Source organism: Podarcis muralis, chromosome 1 (genome assembly GCF_964188315.1).
Source record: "Podarcis muralis chromosome 1, rPodMur119.hap1.1, whole genome shotgun sequence".
Classification (NCBI taxonomy): Eukaryota; Metazoa; Chordata; class Lepidosauria; order Squamata; family Lacertidae; genus Podarcis; species Podarcis muralis.
This window is the reverse complement of record NC_135655.1, coordinates 117,031,546-117,055,304: the sequence shown is the minus strand read 5'-3', so window position 1 is coordinate 117,055,304 and position 23,759 is coordinate 117,031,546. Positions and strand designations below refer to the sequence as shown.

Genomic DNA, 23,759 nt, shown 5'->3' with positions numbered 1-23,759 from the left:
AAGTCAACTAGGTTCTCATTTACTTGTTGCTGCTCCTTTATGGTAAACAAGCACACCAATAGCTCAAAGTACTTCATATATTGTAGATGCATGGGTCAAGCTGAGAGTCATTAATCTACATGTTCTAAAAGTCTGCTTTGTTTTCAAGTCTCACTGAGAAACTCATGCAAGCCTACTCATGTGTTTGCTTTCAAAATCACCAAATGTAAGAAATTCAACAGACAGCTGATTGAGTCAATTCTCTACTGTATCCTGAGATTTCGTCTTTTTCCCCCTTCTTTTTTTTTTTTTAAAGCCTGAATACCATGATGTGTGTAAAAAGTAATCCCAAAGCCGGCAGTTTTACATAAAAACACCCACTCCTTGGAGCTAGTAATTACGAACAATTTAAAAACACAATATTGACTAACTTCACAAGATTCTGAAATGCGAAGCCATCTGTCCACTGTTCGGTAAACGATGCGCCGTGTCGAACAGTCGTAAAATGCCCAAGGCGTAATCTGTCTTGCATACTCTTCTCTCTGCTTGCCAGCTTTTCTTGTGTGCTCTAAGGAAGTCAAAAATATCACCAGTTAGTTTTAGAGCCCTTCCTTCTCTGCAACAGATTTTTGCCACAAGAAATGCAACACTGATGCTTATTTTGTTGTGCAAGGATCCAAGATACCTTCCTTCAAGGCTTCCATTTTGTGAGGGTATTGCATTTTCTTCAGCACGGGGGTGGGGGGTGGGGGGCAGCTCAGCACCCACCAAGTTAGCACATCAGCTGAGATTGCTAACGCCGAGCAGAATGCAGTTGCTTGCGTATCTTTGCGAGTGCCTTACTGGTTTGTGCTTGTGGTATCAAGCAAGGCAAATACGAGAGCGCTGAAAGCTGAAACCTTCTGCATTCTTTATTAAAGCCTCCTCCTGTTCCTGAAAAAAAGACTGTATTCTGGACAGGTTTGCTACTCTCAACGGAGGGGAGGAAAGAGGGCTATTTCCACTTTGCATCAGAAGGGGTGGGGTGGGGAAACCTCTTCCAGTTTTCTAAATAGTTTCCAATTAAGCCTATTTTATCATGACTCTCCCTCATACCAGCTTGGAATTTGATCCCAGGACCCAGGGATCTATTTCTGTGTTTAAATACAGCACCATCAGGGTAGTAGGTCTTCTAATCTTCTTACATATGACCACAACAACCTCCTCTTGTCCATTAATTCATCTCCTCATTTCATCCTGGAGGGAAGATCTACCTATGAGACAAATCCATACATCTGCCCCCACCTTACACAGTGCCTCTCTCTTGCTGTGTGGGAATCAACCCAGAGAAGCAGTTTCCTGCACTGCTACAGTAAGAGGGGGACACAGAGGTATCTGACCCACCTTACTGCTGACTGGATCGGGTTTTTACTGAAATGACACAAACTGCAGCTCATGCCATTGCAGTTTAACCTGATCTACAGGATTAGGAGGACAGAGTATTCTTCACTGTGGATACTGAACAAAAAATATATTTTAAAAATCCAACTTACTTTTTCAATCAAAAGCTTCTTGCTCATTGAAATGCATTTGTTTAATCTTTCTTTGTATTTTTCAAGTAGCTTTTGTTGTTCGTCTATTTGTCGTCGTAGGTCACAATTAGCCTGAGAATCAAATGAAATTGTATTTGTAACCAGTGGGGCCCTGCGATAAAATGCTGCAAGGCCGAAAGCTTCTGGAATAGGGTCTCAGCTGCACTATTCCATCCTTTATCTCCATTTCTCATTTATTCTCCATCCATTCCACACACACACACACAAACAGCATTCCAGGCTCAGTCCTCATTGGCCTGTTTGGAGTTCTCTCCAGCTTAGGTTGGGTGACACACTTGTGTCCAAATCCCAGCTATATTAAAATATTTCACTTTTCCATTCATATCTTTGGACAACTCCCCCTTCCATCTCTGATGACATTAAAATAGCTTTCAAGGGTGAACCAGGAAGTGACCTAATGAGGTGGTACATTCTAACTTTCTTAAAATCTCTGTGTGTTATCTTTCCTCCTCCTTTTCCAGTTACTCAGTTCGCCTCCCAACCTAATCATCTCCCACCATAGCTGACAATGTTTCCCTTTTTAAAGGGAAATTCCCTTATTCCAAATAGGATTCCTCGCAAGAAAAGGGAAAAGTTGACAGCTATGTCTCCCACCCACCTTGCTCACTCAGTTCTATACCACTGAGTTCTTACGGCTTTTTTCCTAAAGAATTTTTGAGCATGAACAAATCACAAATACAGGAAATGAGGAGTGCCAGTTATGAACTGTATACATATAGACCCAAAGCCGTGCCTTCTCTTTCCCCAGGTATTAAAAATATGGTATCAGTCCACGCCCCACAAAAGATTCCTAGAGTTTGGAGGATGCAGTATTATAAGTATGTTGGCAACTATACATTTCTATGTCTTTCTGATAGCTTAAGTCATATGCAATACAAGTAAATTGCCATTTTAAAAGCAGTCTAAGTAACCCTATATTTCTCTCTTAATCTTACCGTTATCATACTTACCCTGAGCAAATCGTCTATACGACCTTCCTTCTTTTCCAGGTCTTGGTTTTTATTACTTTCAAGTGCAGTTAATTTCAACATTGTGAGATCAGTCTACATTAAAAAAAATAAATAGTAGGGAAGTGGAAAGCAAATATTTATCAAATTCCATCTAAGTTCCATCAGAATGCAGCCTTTTAATTTACCACAAACTTATTCAGCTTAGGCAAAATAGCAAATACTGTCAGAAGCCTGAAGAGCGGCAGCTCTAAATTCTTCCCTTTCTTAGAAGGAAATGAGCAATATGCCTTTTGTATAATCCAGATTGTGCTGAACTGGGTGCATACATGACTCAAGAGAAGAGGCAGCACTGGTCACAGTCATGCCAGGTTGCACAAATGGCTATGCCACCTTTCTGTTTTGAGTCCTGCAAGTTAAAAGAGAAAACCATAGCGAGGAACACCTCACCTGGCACACACTTCCGCTACTTCACAAGCATTCTGGACCTAAGGGAATCTGTTAAATTGAAACACAGAGAGCCAATGTGGTGCCCACCAGATGTTCTGAACTACAACTCCCTGTCGGCATGCAGAGGGCTGGGAGGTGAGCTGGCAAGCCCCAGCTGAGCAGTCGCCTTCCAGTCTTCCCGCTTCGAAGACCATCGGCAGCTGCTCCGACATAAATCGGCAACCTGGGCTTCAAAGCCAGGGCACAGTATCAGCACAGCAAACTGCGCACACAGAATAGGCATGAGGCTTGTGGAAGCATACCACAACTACAGATCTATTAATCATAAATCAAGGCAAAGAAACATGTCGCCTCTCTCTCTCGTCGTCTCAGAGAGTACAGGGAAAAAGCAAAGGCTATACACAACGGAAGTTCCCAGCAAGCTGTGCTGGAATGTAAACAGACATGTGACACGCAACTATTCCATGCGTCTGCTCCTTAAGGTGGAATGGAAATGTCAACACTCCCATGCTCCCTGCTTAGTCATGCTGGCCACATGACCTGGCAGCTGTCTGCAGACAAACGCCGGCTCCCTCAGCCTATAGAGCAAGATAAGCGCGCAACCCCAGAGTCGTCCGCGACTGGACCTAACAGTCAGGGGTACCTTTACCTTTACTTTACACAGCCTTGATAAAACTTACCTGCACCCTGCTTTTCCATTTTAATCTCGTTATTATGTATTTTGTGTTTTTTACCTTGTATTTTTATGTAGTGAACTGCCCTGAGATCTACGAAGGGCGGTATATAAATTTTAATAATAATAACTCCTGCTGATGTTTTCATTTCCATCTATCAGAATCTCGAGACCTTAAATCCCAGAGCATCCGTCCTGAAATTGTACTCCATACATATATTTTTGTAATCTCCCTAGGAAGATCACGTGTTGTTATGCTGGGAATGGGTGTAAAATATAGAGGCAGAAGAATGGCTTGCTTCTATTTACTCTCAATCTTTCACTGTAACAAACACTTCAAGTTTAGCTTTAACCACACGCTACCTTTTCTAAGCAGCGGTTACAAATCAGAACTGATGTGTATGTGTGTAGAATAATGAAACAGAATGGCTTCATGTATTTTCAGCATTAAGCATAGAATTACAATCCAGAGTGCTCACCTGAGTAATTTTAAATGACAACTGCTTTGGTTGTGAAACAGGGTGGTCCCCAAAAGATAATGCAGTAGGAGAAGGACTATTCTGTCGAACCTAAATGTGCACGGATAAAATATAAGATTTACATGTGACTGGAAAGCAGAAATAAGAACGAAGTAAATTGCTAAAATAAGGGAAACTGCTTGGTCAGACATTGTCCTCTTTCTCCCTCCCCACACCTGAAATGCTTGGACTCCACGGTAGCCAGACCATGAATAAAAACCAGCCATTTATTTCTTCTGCTAAAAGGAGTAAGTACCTACAACTGGAATACACATGGCTCTTCATTCTCCAGTACTAAAAGCTACACTATTCAGATCTCGGAGGACAGAAACTTCCTCATGGTACATGAGAATATCGTCTGCAGGGAATGTTACGAAGTCACCATTTGCCTCTGCCACTAATGTCAGAACTGTCCCCAATTTATTTATTTTATAATGAACGGGGGGAAATCATTTCATGCACCTTCAGAGAAAATACCATTTCAAACGGTCTCTAAGGGGGTAGTAAGACTATCATATAAGGCAACTGCATGGATACAGCAACATAAATTGGTCTCTGAGAGACAGCACAGAACCAAGGGACCTCTGTATCTTACACCTCACCCCTTTTGCATTGGACAGGTTCACATCCTCAGGTATTACCAATTTATTTTTCAATAGACTTGAGACTTGTGTTTGTAAATGTGCTAATTCTTAATGGAAACATTTTTGTCCTGTATCACTATCCAAATTCTAGCAACCGGTTACGTGTCTCAGCAACTGCAGAGACTTTCCAGACAATAGGGAGGAAGGCAATTAGGGGAACCACTGGTGGCTTTTGCTGCATCTTCTAATACTTTTGGTGCGCAATATTATTTCAAAGACACTCACTACAAATTACAGCTATTGGAAATTAATAGCTCTTCTAAAAAAAATAAATGCTTGGAGACACTTTGTTGGTAAAGCTGTTTTAACAGGCAACAACACATCAACTACTAGATTGTAGCTGAGACAGGGTATGTGGGAAAATATATTTCATTCCACAAATGATCAGGCAATATTCTTCCTTTAGATGGTAATGGCTGGTTAGAATTTCCATACATCTGGGGAAACCTGGACATGTTCTCTTTTGTGGGGCCAGCATGCACATCTGGGTGAATTTTTACATTTTAAAGGAAATATCTGCTCTGCATGCTGCAGTCGTGGCCAACCTGAGCTTGGGCTGACAGCAGCTGAGACTGTCCTCTTTTGCTCTTCAGGATATAGCAACCCTATTTGAACGCTTCATTTCTGAAGCAACGCTACACAAAAACACCAGCCTCCCTAACTGCTGTATCAGAAAGGGAACAGTTAAGCAATGGCAGATCTTACCTAGAGGTTTCTAAGAAATAATTTAATAGAATAGTCCAAGGACAAGCACGAATTGCTTCTCCCTACTATTTTGTGGGGACACAGCAGAAGGTGGCTCTCTCCCACCTCTGACGCAGACGCCTAGGAGAAGTGTGGGGAAGAAAATTGCTCATGGCGGCGCTGCGTCTTTGCCTGGAAAGATATGCCCCAGACACCCCAAACCAAAATCCATTGGGGGTGGGGGGAAGTGTCTTGAAATACATGTTTGGAAAAAGAGGACTGACAAACTTCCAAATATGCATAACTGAAACCCCTCTCAATTATCTTTTATTAAAAAAAGAATTAGGAGGAAACACTCTGTTTTAAAGAAAAAGTCAACCTGTATGGGTTTTTTTGTTTTTGTTTCTGTAAACTGAACATGCTTGTGGATTTTATATAGTTACAAGAAGGAGCAAGGGGGGGGGGGAGGAAAACATTTCTTTTCTACCTTCATGTAATTGTTTTAATTCAACGGGATTCCCAAGAGAATCCCTCTTTGCCTATAGCAGAATTGAGGGAGAAATACCAGGGGAGTAATCCAGACCCACTGAATGAAGACACCATCGTTTCATTAGATTAAACGTGCAGTGGTATTTAACTGCAAGTGCTTCAATTTTCTCAGATACTAGAAGATAAAGTCTGAAGCTTTTGTCAGTACTGGAGTAGGACCGGGAACGGGGGAGAGGGAAAATTCTCCTCCGTGAGATATAGTAACTTGAGATTTAAAAATGTCTCACATTTCTCTAACCAGGTACAACTGGGTGTGCGAAATCTATTTTACCATTCTAGATTGGACCTTCACCTTTTTACAAGCTGCATTATCATTAACCCAGCTGACTACCTGCAGATCCCTCTTCACATTAAAAAATTTATTAGGCAATATTTTTCAAAGGAATAAGGAGTGGGGGAGTACTCTGGTTTCTCTTCAGATCGTATAAGGAGAGGGGCTGGAAATGTTCTGGCAATATTCTACCCCAGTGCTCAGCAAGACAGGGCTGCCATACGTCCAGAATTTCCTGGAAATAACTGGAATACAGCAGTCTGAAACAGTGTCTGGGCGGAAATCACTGATTTTTGACTCTTTTTTGTGATTTTGCAGGGTGGTGGGGAAGCTCAACAACTTTGGGCAAAACTAAGAAAAGCTCAACAACTTTTGTGTCCGGATTTTCAGTTTTTGAAATATGGCAACCTAACAGTAAGAACCTGTTCCCACATTCAAATGCTCTTGCCAATTACTTCCCAAAAAGTGCAAGTGTAAGAACTGACAAATCATGGAAGTTTGACACTTTGAATAATTTTATTGGGCAACATTCAACTACATACAGGTATGTCTGCTCACACAATGGGACTTCTTTTTCCTCTCCTAGACGCTACACCTCCTACACTCCACAAAAATCTGCTCCAGAGAGTTGAAGGATAAGTCCCATCATGCAAACAGAAGTCCATTTCTCAATCACGTGAGCATCATTGGCTATCCCCCATTAAGGCCATTTAATAACTTCTAACATTACACTGTTATTTGTGATCTGGCTCCCCACCCCCAACATGTGGACATGCAAAAAGGAGAAACAGAAGACTCCTATCACACTGCCCGGCAAAAAGACTCAACCGCTGGTTTCTATGCAAGCATACTACCAATAGGGAGGCGAACAAAAAGTAACAATACAATAAAAGTGGTTGTTGGTGTTTTTTGCGTGTGTTCTAAGGCAGGGTTGGGGAAACAGTGGCTCTCCAGATCATGTTGTACTTCCAATTCCGTCAGTCCTGGTCAAACGTTTCCTGTTCTAAGGGAACAATCTATCAAACCACTGCCTCTGCAAGACTATCATGAACATTTCTGAATCATAAGCTGATAATTATACAGAGTAAACTTACGGAAGAAGGGGCGGAATGTGAATTTTGAGGAGAGCGAATCGCAGGAGGCATTCCTCTTACTGGGCTAGACCCATTTCCACCTTGGTACTGGAAAAAAGTGAACAAATCAATTATATTCTAACAGAAATGTACTAAGCAAAATTCAGATTATGTAATCAAATGCAATACCCTTCAGAGTGATTTGCATGGGGTGTGTTGAGACAAACTTGTTTATCACAACAGCAATTCAACACTCAACAATTCTTCATTTTTATTTCTGTATAAAAACTAATTGCCCATTAACTGATGCTTGAGCAAAACTTAGTATTACTGCCATTATAACTTTAGATTTAAGGCAAAGGCGTTCACTTTTGCAGGAGCAATCTCCAGCTTGTACATTATTAAGTTTGTACCACATCCATCCTCCTGAAAGAAGCCCAGGGCAGCAAACAAAATAACAGAACAATGCTATTAAAATAAAATAAATACACATTTAAAACATTTTAAAATATCAAGGGCCTCTAGAAACAGCTAACATAGAATACATACGCAATAGCTTGTTGAGGGACACTACCCTGGAAAAGCTACCCCAGCAAGCATAGCTTAGCAACAAGCACAAATGAGGGAGAAAGTCTTTGGTAATGCTTTTGCTTCCTAACTTGCTTAATTCAATATTTTGTGAAATTCTAAGTAAATTAAGTTGAAAGCAAAAAACTAAACTGTTGAAGATGCATACAGTATTACAGTTAGGAAACCAGGGATTGTCAAATGTCACAGGAAAGGCATGCAAAATTTAACGGTAGAAAGGTTGTGCAATTCTTCCATAACTGAGAAATCTATTAAATAGTGCAGAATGCCATCGAGACTAAATATGTAAATTCAGGAAGCTGCTGACAATTTATGCACGTGGTACTAAAACTGAGGATATTAGCAGCAGCTAATATCTACTGATGACACCTTTTGCTCATTTGTGCTAAAAAGCACATTGTAATAGAGTCACACTTCCTACTAGGTTCCATTAGTCTCCAGTTATGACTATATGTCTGAAGCTTTTTCACAAAAGCAACGATGTAAGAAACTTAGCAATAGCATGACTGGGTCACAAAATCCATATTCTTTTAGCTGTATAAATTTCCAATTGGCGTATGCTGGGAGGTGAAAGGACAGCAACACTATCTGGAACTTCTAGCTCAGGGGTAGGCAACCTAAGGCCCAGGGGCTGGATGCGGCCCAATCGCCTTCTCAATCCGGCCCGAGGACGGTCCAGGAACCAGCATGTTTTTACATGAGCAGAATGTGTCCTTATTTAAAATGCATCTCTGGGTTATTTGTGGGGCATAGGAATTCGTTCAATTTTTTTTTTTTCAAAATATAGTCCAGCCCACCACACAGTCTGAGGGACAGTGGACGGGCCCATGACTGAAAAAGGTTGCTGACCCCTGTTCCAACTGGAACTGTATGGTTTAAGTACTACAAAAAAGTCAAAATGCACCCCGTTTTATTCAGTTTACCACAGTTTTAGAAGACCTGCACTAGGTTCAGTGACAACCATCTTCTCCCCATCAAGGTAAATCAACATATAGATAGTTTGAGAGGGCATTCAAAAAGGGATTAAATAAATGTTTGTTACCTTATGCACTTTGGGATGAAGAAAAGAAAAAAATGTTTATATACAAAATAAAAAATAAACAACCAAATACAATAGTTTATATCCCTCAGAAAAAGCTACATTTGATGTATGAAACAGAAACAGCGTAACTAGAATATAGTGAAATCATAGCACTTACTTCAAAATAGTCACTAATTTTGTGCCCACGTGCACCAATGTTTTTCCCTAAAAAATAAAATCATCATCAAAAAGATTAGAGAGACAAAAAAAGCATCATTTCTGCTGTGCGATATGTAGGCTGTAAGGTATTGTTTAATTTTAGCTTCTCACAGATTCTCGTTAGTTTGGCAAGTGCTTTTGTTTCCTTGCATTAATCTTTTAGGAATGTCTAAACAATCACTTTTTCAAAGACTATATGCACCAACCTTATTTCTCCAGATTTATAGTTAGTTACTACTGAAAAGTCCCATTGCTTTCAGCGGACTTATTCGTGACTAATGTTTGCTGAATCCTGGATAATCAGGGCCACAATCCTATAGCCATGTAACTCCAACCAAGACCTAGTGAACTCAACAGAACTTACTTCTGAGCTGACATGTACAAGATCGCACTGGTAGCCACACTAGGTTTTTTGCAGTAAACAAGGCCTTTTAAACACCTTATGGTTGCAGATTGATTGTGGTCTGAGGATTTGTAAGTAAGAGCCTACTTATCTGTGTTCTTATCCTAATTCCACAGGCTGAATAATTAATAGGACTGATTTAGTCAGCAAAAGACATTTGAGCAGTTGTATGACCATTGTAGTAACAAGGAAACACAGCATCTTATATCCATTTACCATTCTGAGTTGCTTGATCCTGATGGCTCAGCGCAAGACCTTAAAGACCAATCACCATAGTTTGAAAACAAATCTAGAAGATAAAAGTACCCCAAATTCCAGAAAGATAAAAGTTTAAAGCTAAGAACATGTGCATTGGTGCCTTAACACCCCTGACCAAAAGCCGACTGAAATAAAGTGGCCATATGGCTCTTGGAACGCACACAAAACACTCTGATGCATCTCCAAGGAATGGAAAAGACAGACAACTTTCTGAACACTCTCTACATATAAATATGGTATAGATAACATCTTACACTTCGCAACAATGCACACGGAGGACAGCCTACATTCGTTTTTACTGCTTTATAAGTCAAGTATAGGATCATCAATTGTACTTGCAAGATGCTGTTGATACTGGCCTATGACATTTTGAGACAGCTTTCAAAGTCATTACGACCATCTCCCACGTACAGAAAAAAAGGACCGTGAATCTCTCTCACCCACACAGGCTTCTGCTTTTAAAAAGTAGTGTTACTTCCTTTTATCATGAAATGCTTTCTTGCCTCTCCAAAATATTCTTTAAAGCCATAAATTTGTCTAAAGTTATCACATGAAGAGTAATAGGAGACTGTTCCAGAGCACTGGTCTCATGCCTATTTCCATAGAAAATTCGTTACTGACGGCAATTTCCACTTGACCGTAGCTTGGAATGAAGTTTACAGAAAGCCTTTTCCAAAATGTCTACCAGTCATTCTATGGATTATTATTATTATTATTAGAACCATGAATTAGCAATAGTGGTGTGCACCCCAAAATAAGCATTGGAGCACCACCAACCATACACTCCAGGAGAGCGTTCTCTGTGAGATGGCAGCAAATTGTGTCTGGGTCCAAGCCACTGTAAAGTGCAAAATTATGCCAATAACATCTAGCAGAGCCTGTCACCCTGATATCTTTTGGGAAGACGGACAAGATAGCAATCTAAGACACAACAGCAGCAGTCCAAAAGAAGGTATAGGAAGGAACTAGGAGGCTGTTTGTGTGTCAACTATAACCCTCAAACTATTCTCACTTCTAAGGTGTGTCGTACAACAGCACATCTCTAATGAGTTTATGAAAGGAATGGCTATTTATCTAAACAATAAAGCAAGATGGTCCTTCACTCCTCTTTATTTAACCAGCAGCTACCATTTCTTCCAACGGAAATAAAATAGGGCTCTGCAAAACCCATTCAGACAAGTTTGATAAAGTAACACATTACTCACTAGACCTAGTGGAATAAGTCCTCCAACGAAACAGTCGCTTAAAGCTAATTTGTGGATTGCTCCTAAAATACATTTCTCTTCTATTTCAGATAGTAGGAACAATAAGCCATTTACAAGTTTATTATACATTTTCTGTTTAGCAGCACTTCTGTGAAGCACCCACACAAACACACTTCAAAGCTTGTGCTATGGTTAAACAATGCAAATCAACTTCTGATATTTTTGAATTTAATTTAAAAGCATCAAATCTGCAAAGTTAAACAAGCAGCCATGTTTACTCTGCATGTGCATGTATCAATGTGTATTGAGCACATTGACTTTTGTACTCTGGACAAAAGTCTACAAAGATAAGAAAATGTAATTTAAAAATAGCATTTTCTCCAGGACCAAGCACACTCTCTTCCAAAGGAGGGCTGGGAGCCTTTTAGAATAATGAGACAGGTATTCAAGAACTAATTACTGACAGCAATTGAATCAAATAGAAGCAAATGAAGCAACCAGATATTATTTCTTGTTCCAAATCTTCATAGCAATACAGAGTGCTATTTATCAATTCCAATGCTAGTTTTATTAGTTATAAAATTCTAATAGACCACCTCAACTTCAAAACATTTTTCTATTACACTCTATTTGCTCTCGAGTGAACACATCTCCAAACTGAGATAGTATATTTATTGACATCCATAGAGAATCGTTGATCCTTCGAGTGTTTGTCAAAAGACAAAATAAAACTTGCAGCATGTCCCTTCCAGACTACTTTGAAAAGCCCTAAGACAAAATCAAGCGAAATTTGTTACTTTTATAAAACTGTTTTTTAAAAAATGCTGTTTGCTTCGTTAACAATACTTGAAATTATTAATTTGTTATTGACAGGGTGAGTTTGTTATTGTTTGCTAATATTTTGTTGAATATTATGTGTATGTAAAGTAGATTCTTGGATTTTGTTAATTTTTCATTATCTTTTGAATGAGTGTAGAACAGCACAGTGTTTTTTGTTCTATATTTTGTCATTTCAACAGGTTGTAAGCTGCTTCGAGATCAGTAATGTGGAAAAGTGATATACAGACTGAAAATGATATGAAATGAAAAGAGCAACAAGGAAGAATGCTGGTTTTTAAAACAACCATAATGGATGACTGTTCAGCTGAAGACAGCATAACTACAAAATTGACTCCACCCTGTCTTTTCAAGAAGGAAACTAACTCCTAGGGCCATATTTGTGTAAAGTGCTGCTAGAGACTACAATTTGGCAAGCAGAAAACCGTAATTACACATAAGCCAAATTCAACTTGTAGTGGAATTTTTACTCGGTGCAGCTAGATGCCCGCTGACAATGCGAAGCAACGGTGTGATGTTCATAAAGGGAGGACTTCTTTCCCAAGAAGTTGAAATGTTACTAGATGATTCAATTAAAAAATAATAATCAGCTGTACATGATATATATCATACCTTGACTACTTTCACTCTGATTTTCTGCTTTCCTTTTTCTTCCTCTAGAAGGTTCCAACTGTTTTTTCTCGGGAGTCTGCCAGACACAAAATCATGCTGTTTAATGCATAGAAAAGGAGCCAGCAACAGTTCTACGCACAAATGTGCATTAAAAAGAGATGCTCAACCAATAGGCAGCTTCACTTATCTCCAAGGTGACACATAGAATGTTTTTTTAGGAATTGTACAAAATCCCTACTCGCACCAAGTTACTGCAGCTATTTCATTCTATCGCCCCAGTAAACCAGGTTGATTTAATCTTATTTTATTCTTTAATTTGCTTGCATATAAATATTGAAAACATCTCTACAAGCTGACTGTAACAACCACGAGCTAAAGAAAAGACTGGATCAGATCTAAAGAACTGTCACATGACCTTCCTACTGCACACACTCCCTTTCTGAGGCAACCCCTACATCTGCCATACCCCCCCCCCCCCGGCTGAAATAAACAGGAGACCCTCCAGAATGGAATGGAGGGATCAACAGCAACCCCTTGTGCTTATGTATGTTGGGCGTGGGAATTGATACAAGCCATTCATTTTGTACACTCTCATTTGACATTCAAGGTAGTGTTAAAAAGTATTCTTAAAAATGTAAACAAGAGCACAGAGTTGGATTGAGAATTCCCACACAAAAAGCTCCACTCATGAGATGCTCCAGGTGGAATAAGGGAATTGGGGTGGGGAGAGGTGTTTCTTGCAAAATTATTCCTTCTTTCAGCAGCAGCAACAACACCCCCCAAGAGCTGCTACAGAGGACTGGGTGAGCAGTGTTCATGGTGACAAGGGGGAATTGGCAAAAATTGTCTCCTTGCCTTCCTCCAACCTGTGCCTTCAAAGGATCTAAACCCCTTTTGTGAACAGAATGAACATTTCCATTCACAGATGGGATAACTCTGGACCAAAGCTACAGTAAACGCATGCTTTCCTAGGACACAAGCTCCAAACCACCACCACCAAGCTTCAAAAGAAAGCAAAACTGCAATTTCCCAATTACACATTAATATTATTTCCCTTATTGGCCAGGTTTACACATAATGCTAAGCCACTGTTTAACAAATCATGAGTTAACAATGAGTTATTCTATATGTCTTTATAGCTCAACAAGCATCTGGGGTGAAGAGGCCAAAAAAAAAAGATTGTTAAGGAAGGATACTCAGTTTGCACACAATGCCAAACCATAGTTAAAAACAAAGCTAGTTTGTGAGCCAACAAACCATGGCTTCAGATTGTGGCTTGTTGCCTGGAACCCAAGTTAAGCTGCTGGATAGGGTTAGCACAATCAAACAAACCATGGTGCAACATAAAGAGTCAGCAAATTTTAATCACAGTTTAACACAGAAAAGTTAGAAGCCAAAAGGCACTGGAATCCATTTGCTCATAAAACAGTAGGCAGAAGTCATTACTATTTCCCATATACAGCTGAAATCCAAGTATAGCTTGGGGGGGGGGGGGGATGTACTGCTAAGTAATTCTGAGTCAAAACAGCATTTTCTAAATTCTTCACATTTCAACCACAATCCAACAATGTGATCGGAAACAGATGACCCTTCGATCATTTTGGAACGCTCCTGAATACAAGCAAGCCCATTTCAAGCTAGAAGTTGTTGTGCCAAATCTAATGTATGTACTGGATGAATTGCTAGGTGCACTGACAACTACAGTGACAAAGCGAAGGAGAAATGAAGTCTGTCCTGTTTCTGAGTTAAGCTTTTTTTAAAAAAAACCTTATCGTTCTAAATGTGTGTTTTACATTCATGTGAAGAATTTGATGCAAAGATCTACTTTTAGGCATGCACAAGGGATTATAGGTGTCAAGTGGGAATTCTTATGCTGATATGATGTGATGAGTCCTCGACTTTTTAGAAACCCCCTTTTTTTCGGACGTAGTTGCCATGTAACGTAGAAGGCTGCTGCTTGAAAACGTGCACTCCCCACCCCCACCCCACATGAAACTAGCTGCACCATTCTTTGAATCCCAGGCATAACCTACATTTTACAGTCAAGTACTTTGGAGAAATCACAAGTAATCAGAAAGCTGTTGTCTTTTTGAAATTACAACCCTACAACCACATCCTAACAGGAGCTCTATTGTCAAATATTTTTTTACAATCTTGAGAAAAAGAGAATGCACACACATTCAAAGATTTAGTGCTCACATATACCAGCGAACGTATCTAGGCAGCTTATGAAATTGAGGCATACAACATTAAAAAAATTAAAAATAGAGTTATTAAAACCAACCAAGACCAATTAAAGAAACAAAAAGATTCTTAGCAGAGACAGAACAAAACAATTTACAGAGCGGGGGGGGGGGGGGAGGAGGTTTATCTGAAAATGTACTGAAACATCTAGGATTGTATTTAATGCTGCACCAGCAGGGTTCTGCAGGAGCAATGGGATTTCCATTTTCTCTCTTCCCTTTGTGCCCCAAATGTGCTTTGGAGGGTCTGTCAATCATCTGGAGCTGATTTTGACAATGCAGGGGGGTGAGGCTGGAGGGGACAAGAAAGGAACAGGAAGTTCCATTGTGCACACTTAAGCCCTTGTGCCAGTGGAGCTGCAACACTGGATATGGTCCCTATGGTTTGTTTTGAAAACAAAAGTTTACCAGGCCTGGGTGAATAAAAAGTTCTTCACCTGTTGCCACAAAGATCATAAACAAGGTGCCAGGCAATTATCTTTCTGCAGAGGCTGTTCTATAATCAGGGTGCCAGCACTGACAAGGCCCTGCCTTTTGTAGCCACGGCTACACTTCACTTGAGATGGCATAGTGATCAGGGCCTTCGAAGAAGGGACTCTTTGGGTAGGTTATATATAGGCAGAAGGAAACAGGTATTTGTATGACTGGAAAAAAGCCATACTGTTACTTGCTGATCGCACCAATGTTGTCTGTGCATTAGCAGAACAGACATCTGCTCACACAACAGGGACTTCACCTTCCCGTCCTCCTCCTTGCAGTCCTCCATGTGCCCTCAACTTCTGCTCTAGAGGGTTTGGGGTCCCAGGGGAGTTGGAGAAGACAGTTAATTCCTGTTACACGGGCAGGCGTCTACATACGTACAGCTGAATTTCACCAACGGAAGCTTTACACGTCATTTCCACGTAAATTTATGGAAAGGTTCGCAAGCTGGAGAAATTCTGAGGTGTACAGAATTAGCTATTCCAAGAACTGAAAGGAACCTTTAGCAGTACAGCTGCTAAATAGTATATAGTTCTATTTAAGAGTCATAGCTTAGGAATATAAGGTATTACCAATCAACTCCAATCTCATAATAAAATAGACAGACATTTGATTAGTCTTTGAAATGAAGCTATCACCGAAAATTGCACACATAATAGTGCAGCTGTAATTCTGGAAGCCACTATGCACTGAAAGATTTTAAAGATGAGTAATTGATCTGCATTAACTATAAACGTGTTTTATTGACAATATCCCAATATTTCAGATAGCGTTATCCAACAGAAAACTAAAAGTGGTTAACAAACCTTCCATTTGAATAGAACCAAATCTACTCGTACATGACCAGCATAGCATTTCTAATCTTCTTGCACAAACACTAAAATATTGGTTCTTTCCAGATCTTCAATGTAGAACCATTCAGGAAAATCTCACGGGCATGCACATTTCAAGAATGAGGCCTAATGTACACAAGTATGAAAAAGAGTTACAACAATCTTACATTAGAAGTGTCAGTTTAGTTGTTTAAATTCTTCATACCTCTGATTCTTTGTCACTTAGAGATCCCAAGCTTCCAAAACTGTGATTAGAACTCTCATTATTTGTTGAGGCCTGTTGAAAAACAGAGACACTATTTGGCATAATATGTTTCAAACAGCTAGTTAGAAATTATATAATATTAAGATAGTATCAGAGTCTATGTTTCCAGAAACTACCACCTACAGTGGTGCCCCGCAAGACGAATGCCTCGCAAGACGAAAAACTCGCTAGACGAAAGGGTTTTCCGTTTTTTGAGTCGTTCCGCAAGACGAATTTCCCTATGGGCTTGCTTCGCAAGACGAAACGTCTTGCAAGTTCTTGCGAGTTTGTTTCCTTTTTCTTAAGGCCGCTAAGCCGCTAATAGCCGCTAAGCCGCTAATAGCCATGCTTCGCAAGACGAAAAAACCGCAAGACGAAGAGACTCGCGGAACGGATTAATTTCGTCTTGCAAGGCACCACTGTACATGCATATTCTGGTCACCATGTGAACATAATTAGCAGTTCTGGCGTAGTCAATAGCTTGTGCAACTACTTCCAGAAGATGCTGCTAAAATGAACTCCAGGTATTGAATGAACTTCAGCATTTTCTCTTGTACCTCATTGTGATATTTTGCTTAATACACTTGCTAAGGTAGAAAAAGAGCACTTTATGTTGTACAGCTAATATTTCTACTTACCTTTGCTCCAACACTACAGCTTCCTGTACTCCCAGTGCTTCCACTCACTACTCCTGTGAATCTAGCCTCTAACAATTCCTGCCTTCTTGGATCCAGGCTATGAAGCTCATCCATTGCACCTAGAAGAAAACATTTCATTTGTTATAGAATGTGTAACTGCAACCACATGCAATCTTAGAATTCCTACATTTTAAATCAGTACATGCAGTTCCCGCTTACAGAACACAATGTGCTCCCTGGAAATCGTTTGTTAGGTGAAAGTTCGCATAACGAGTCCATGATTTCCACTGAGTCTTATGCGAATATATCTAATCCAGGATTTGCTCAATGTCTGTCCCCACTCCCTCCATGGTTTCTTCCTAAAATGGCTGCAGCCAACCAGCAAAAGAGAGACAAAGGGGAAACTGATTTGTCTGATCTCTCCTGCTCTCTATTTTGCCTGATCTCGCTTCCTCCCTGCATGTTTTCTGCCTGAAAATGGCTGTCACTGACCAGCAAAGCACAAACAAGCTAGGAAGTAAGGAACTGGACAATTTCCAGTGGGCTGTATAGCAAGGTTTAGGCCTAATTCTTTGCGTTCAGATAAGTGAATTTCTGCACATTGAACGGGCAGATAGCGGGACATGCATGTACTACATTACACAGTCTTCCTTCAGAAAAGGGTATATTCCAAGTAAAGTCACTGGTGCTCCATCTGCATAGATGCCCATCTTGAGCACAATCCAAGATATACCTGCCATATATGCTATCCAAAGCTGGGAAAGAAATTACACAGAACTGCATAGCTATGCTCAATAGCAATGTTTTTCAGAAGATAAGCAAAGCCACTAGGCCTCAAAAATGCTGCAAAGTTTATGTTATGCATTCTGTATTGTTTGTAGGGGCAAACTACCAGCTGCACACACCTAATAATAATAATTTATTATTAATATCCCACCGATCCAGCTGGGTTTCCCCAGCCACTCTGGGCAGCTCCCAACAGATTAAAAACAGAATAAAACATCAGACATTAAAAACTTCCCTAAACTGCCTAAAGGGCTGCCTTGTGAGATTTGCACTGGCTGCCAACGTGCTACTACATCAAAGTCAATGTTTTGGTAGTAACTCAAAAGGCTCTATACAGCTCAGGAGCAGGTTACTTGAGAAAACCTCTTATCCCTTATATTCCCAGTAGGTCACTGCATTCTGCAGGAATTTCACCTTAACGTCTCAAGAAGAGGCCCACTCCATAGAGTCTGAGATGCACTGTCCATTTTGTGGGAAAGCATCCCTGTTGTGATATGAATAGTGCCCAATATCTGTACTTTCTGGAAACAAGTTGGAGTCCTCAGTGGCACAATGAGTCTGGCTTTTAACCATAAGGTTGGTGGTTTGAGCCTTGCAGGGTGTTAGATTACATGACCCTTGGGGTCTCTTCCAACTCTACAATTCTAAGATCCTATAACTGAAGACATATTTGTTTTTCCAGCTGAATGAAAACCTGCCTTAAGCATTTATTTTTTATTGTTTTTAAACCTCCCTCTAGTTACTGTTTTTCTATTTTTAAAATAACATTTTTGCTGTTTCACGGTATGTTTGCAAATTGCCTTGAAATGAATGTAAAAAATGATTACTAAGTCAGAGCAACAGCTATCCTGACTAGTAGCCACTAAACTTGTTCAGACAACATTGTAAGCCAGACCACATTGTAAGCCAGCTGCTTTCTTCAACCCTGTGCTGAGCGAAGGGTTGGCTTAGCATGCCATCTGAACCCAGTGTGCCATCTGAACTTATGGTTAAGCTCTCTCCTAGCTAACTATGAACTTTAGCTAAGAGTAAGTATTGTAATTAGAGAATTACTTTTCTGACATATACATCAATCCTAGACATCTTCATAAGACACATAATGTACAGGGCTTTCATTGTTTGTGAATTGCTGCTTGCCTTCTTTTGGTAACCTTTGCTCTTGCTTGGAGATGCTGGAAGAGAACATCCTGGTTCTTCTGTCATTTTTAGCCTGACCCCTCCCTCATAGTCTACCTTTTCACCTCTCCCTACAAATCACTGTTGCTGACTAGGGGAAAAGCAGCTTATTGCCTTGCTGAGAGAATAAAAAGACAGAAGTAGCTGCAAAGAAGAAAGAGCGAAATACCTGCTGTGGATGCCCAAGCCTCAGATGAAAAATCTGAAAGTTTGGGTGACTACTACATTCCAACAAACCAAGACTCACAGAAGGAAGTAGAAACCAACCAGATATATTTGAAATTTTGCTTGTATTAAACCAAGGCATTTATGGATTTAAATTTCTTAAATATGTCAAACAGAACAATTTCATATTCCATGGTTATAAATGTTTCATTTTGCATTATTAAAGCAGTAAAGTGTAGTTAAGGAAACAAGCAGTTTATATGAATTTATTTTTAAGTTTGTCTTAACTAGCATATCCAACTGTTACAAAAGCTTTGGTAGTCAACAGCCTACTTCATCAGATTCATACATTTACTAGAAGCTCCTATTTCAAGATTTCTATAACGGCACAGTCATATTGGTAGCTTTTGTTAAATTATTACAATTAACTGTCCCTTGAAAACAGAACTGCTTTTATTTATCAGAAAAGCTTTTGCTTTTACCAATAAATTTAAATTCTTCTCTGGATTTAAAATATGTGGCAACAGTGCAAAGTTCAACAGTAGCTGTTGAAAATTGGGTGCCCTACCAGTGTTTTCTTCTACTGCACTGTCAACACTGGATAATCACCCTCCTAAACCAAAATTGCCTGCTTTTTCCTTTTTACTGCCATCCAAAAGACTGCCTATTAGTCCATTCCAGTGTGGAAGAGACAGCATTTCAGTCCTGTAATCACTTTTCAAAGCATGCTAAGTCAAAGCATGTTAAGTTTAGATGCTTAACACACACTGAAAATCTAATGACCCGTTACGCATCCTTCAAGTTGTAGCACTAAACAGTAAAACAGCACAACCTTTTGTTCTACTTCAACACATGCAACAAAAAGAAAAGAAATAGTAAAGGGCAGATGCATGAAAAGTGACCAGTTAGAACCAGCTCTCTACTAGTTGCAATAGACCGTTTGTAGAATATTAACACATACTATTCAGAAAGGGAAAAGAAAAAAAGGGAAAAGGAAGAAGGGCCATTTTGTTCCATGAGAAAATAATCTAAAATCCTCTATCAGGCAATACCTTCATTTGAACCAAGAAAAATGTCACAGCATAGTGAGATATCTTTCAAGTTCTCCAGTGCTCTTCATTAAGTTGGATGTTAAATAGTGAAAAAGCTGCTGTGATAATGAAGCCATGGTGTCTGCATTAGTCACAGTCTAAAGATGGAGTACAGGAAAAGATAGCAGACTTAATTAGATTAGGCTCTATTAGGTACTACACAGGTTACAATGTGCACAAAGGTTGCTAGGGCATACAAAAAAATAGCTGATCCATTTTTGAAAATGTAGAATCCAGTCATTACCCAGATTTTTTTCACAAATACCCTGACTTTCTTTCCATTGTCTATGTCTTGGAGAATACTGAACTTTGCTGAAGATAAGACTCTAATTCTTACCTTCTCTCTTCAACTAGTGAATAATTGTAATATATTTACTTTTTTAGCTGACACATCTTTTAAAAAGTAATCTGCAATTTTGTCAACTTTAAAACTAGCGAATTCTTTTTTGTTTTCCTCCTACCCAAACTCCTGTATGTTTTGGAGGTCCAGCTGCATTTTATATTTACAAAAATGGGAGGAACAGACCAGTGCTCTCGCTGAAAAATCTGTATAGCACCAAGTAGAACCTAATTACATTTTTGTTGGTACAAATAAAAGGCACTGCCTAACCATGAATTTTTGCACAGAAATGAGCATCTGAAGAGCCAGCCATTTCTACACAAGGTCTTTAAAATTTGAAGTACAGTGGTACCTCGGAAGTTGAACGGAATCCGTTCTGGAAGTCTGTTCGACTTCCAAAATGTTTCGAAACCAAAGCGCAGTTTCTGATTGGCTGCAAAAAGCTCCTGCAGCCAATTGGAAGCTGTGTCAGACGTTCAGGTTCCAAAGAACGTTTGCAAACAGGAACACTCACTGCAACTCTCACCGGTTTGCAGCGTTCAGGAGCCAAAACGTTAAGACTTGCAAGGCGTTCGGGATCCAGGGTACGACTGTGTCTGAAATCCAGACAAGCAGACTAAAACAACAGAACAACCCAGTTGAGCTGAGCTGTTAGAATCTGAGCTCAAGGCGGCTCACTCTACAACAACCCATTTAAAGCAAAATGTTTAGAGCTTAGATTTAGTGCTTCATTGTCATCAGAAGTAGTTTGTAAATGCAAGCTATGTTTATATAAAATCTACAAGCGAATCTTTGCGCTGTTGCTCAGGAATCTAACTAAAACGCTACAAGAGGCTTTGTTTGTTTAAAGATGTATCAGTTGCCTGCCCAAAGTAATGCAGAACAAAAGAATAACGGGAGCTATTATCTACTGCGGAACTACCGTATTTTTCGCTCTATAGGACGCACCGGACCATAGGACACACCGGACCATAGGAGGGGGAGAACGGGGGGGGGGGATTCTTGTTCTCCCCCTCTAAAACAAGGTGCGTTCTGTGCGTTCAACCGAAGCCTCCGGAGCCCAGCGAGAGTTCCCGCTGGGCTCCGGAGGCTTTGGGTTCCTTTTGACCTGCTCTTTGGGGCTGGTGGTGGGGGAAGCGCTGCTTTCCCCCACCGCCAGTCCCAAAGACCAGGTCGAGGAGCAGCACAGAGGCGGCGCGCCGCCTTCCCGCTGTCCCCCGAGCTTGTGGGGCTGGCGGTGGGGGGAAACGTTGCAGCCTTCCCCCCACCTTCGTACAGCCTTCGTAGCCTCCGAAGGGCAGTTGGGTGAAGGCACCCCGCTGCCCTGCGGAGGCTTTGCGCAGCCGTCCGCAAGCTAGAACGGAGTGCTCCGCAGTGCTCCCTCTCGCTGTTCTGGCTGCGGGGACAGCCTCTGTAGCTGCACAGCGCTCTGTCTCCCTGTTCTGGCTTTGGGCTTAGCCGCGCAGCCTGCATTCGCTCTATAGGACGCACACACATTTCCCCTTAATTTTTGGAGAGGAAAAAGTGTGTCCTATAGAGCGAAGAATACGGTATACACCTTACAAATAATATCAAACAGCTCCTCAATTTGATTCATGACCAAACTTGGACTACTTCAAAATATTCTCAAAAAACCTGAATAGTATAATCAAGTTCCTGTAGTAATGAATACAACTGCTTACATACTCAGAACTGTCGTAATCTTTGTTAAGAGTACAAGCATAGCTGGATATTGCTGTGCCGCCAATGGCCAAGGGAGCCATTTAGTGTTTCAGGAAAAGCATGAATAATAAGTACTGGGATAGGTCTTATTGCCTCAGGTATGTAGAGAAGGAAAGTACAGTACAGTATATATGTTCTTCCAATGGATGGACTTGTGCTTCCATATCATCTACCAGTGCTAAGATTGTGCCATGAAAAATTGTAAGAAATAAGCCCAAGTTTTATCTTTGCTTTCTAAAAATATTGAAATTTAATTTTACTTTTATCCAAATGAGTACGGAGGGGCGTATTTATCTACAAAGAGTATTTATAGCCCACCCTTCCACTGAATTTGCAGCACTCAGGGAACAAGTTCAAAAACAATCAGATGTATTTTATTGCACTTCAACTTTGGGCAAGCAAGTTGCTTAATTTTATAAATATCACCCATTCATCCTCTTACACATGTCTTCACTCTTGTACAATTTCAGGAGTCGTATAATATAAAAAACTTGTTTCATATAATGCAAGGACAGATGTTTCAAACACACCAGCAGTTAATCACTACCCACTGTCAATAAGACTATAGAAGCTTGCATTGAAATGATCAATATTTGGTTCTAATTTTGACTTGATAAAAATCAAGGTTGTAGTATCTTTCCTTGCTAGCTCTTTTCATTTCTCTGCATGTACACACCCAGAGAGCAAGCTAATCTTCTTGTTTACAGCATTAATTCTCCATTCTGCATGCTTCTGTGCCAAAAGACATGTAAATTTCTCCTCTCTTTAAAATCAGTGAGTGAATATGGAGATCTGCACCGTCATAACGAACCATTTCCTCAATTTCTACCCAGAACTGAAATATGTGGCATTGCCTTTGGATAAATTATTTCCAGGTGTGAGCTACAGTGTTTTCCTTTCCATAGAATTACCGGTACTTTCTATCTCGGATCCCCAACAGGGGATCCAGTGTGGTATAGTGGTTATCAAGTGTTGGACTAGGATGTGGGAGACCAGGGTTCAAATTGCCACTTGACCATGAAGCTCACTTGGGTGACCTGGGCCAGGTAGGTAGGTAGGTAGACAGACAGACAGAGACAGAAGGAAATGTCACGGAGAAGTGCTCAGGAAGCCTGAGGGTTCAGTAATCATGAAATCTCCCTACCCTTTCTGTGCTTCAAATACTGCTATCTCTTCCCTCCACTTTAAAAGAATTCTGCAGGGATTGGAATTCTAACACGTAAGAATGCCACCAACATGTCTGGTTGCCCCCAGGTGACTGTTTCATTGCAACATGTCTTTAGTTGGTGCCTTTGACATCTACTGAATTACCAAACTTCAAAATACCTTGCATTGATACTAGATACAAGCAGCGGCATCTCAGGAATCAAAGGATCATAAAAAAGTATTTCCCTCAATCTGTTCAACAATAGCAAGTTAAAGGGGGAGAGCAGATCAGAAGAATTAGCAAAACTGGCTCATAAAGGTGTCAGCAGGATATCGTTTCATTGATATATTATCCCCACTGCCAATGGAAAC

The 23,759-nt window shown here is 40.3% G+C and overlaps 1 protein-coding gene across 4 annotated transcripts in view; it reads right to left on the bottom strand.

Moving 5' to 3' along the window:
• TLK1 (tousled like kinase 1) overlaps positions 1-23,759 on the bottom strand; it is a 66,344-nt gene that overhangs the window by 17,414 nt on the left and 25,171 nt on the right. For 3 of the 4 annotated variants that reach the window (XM_028749932.2, XM_028749950.2, XM_028749961.2), the window contains exons 2-11: positions 16,962-17,080; positions 16,285-16,356; positions 12,524-12,599; positions 9,828-9,866; positions 9,168-9,214; positions 7,402-7,488; positions 4,121-4,210; positions 2,522-2,614; positions 1,512-1,622; positions 411-547 (exon numbers count right to left, since the gene is read on the bottom strand). In XM_028749932.2, coding sequence (XP_028605765.2) covers positions 411-547; positions 1,512-1,622; positions 2,522-2,614; positions 4,121-4,210; positions 7,402-7,488; positions 9,168-9,214; positions 9,828-9,866; positions 12,524-12,599; positions 16,285-16,356; positions 16,962-17,080 — 871 coding nt within the window. The remainder of the gene's footprint in view (positions 1-410; positions 548-1,511; positions 1,623-2,521; positions 2,615-4,120; positions 4,211-7,401; positions 7,489-9,167; positions 9,215-9,827; positions 9,867-12,523; positions 12,600-16,284; positions 16,357-16,961; positions 17,081-23,759) is intronic. The other variant, XM_028749941.2, reaches the window with a different exon arrangement.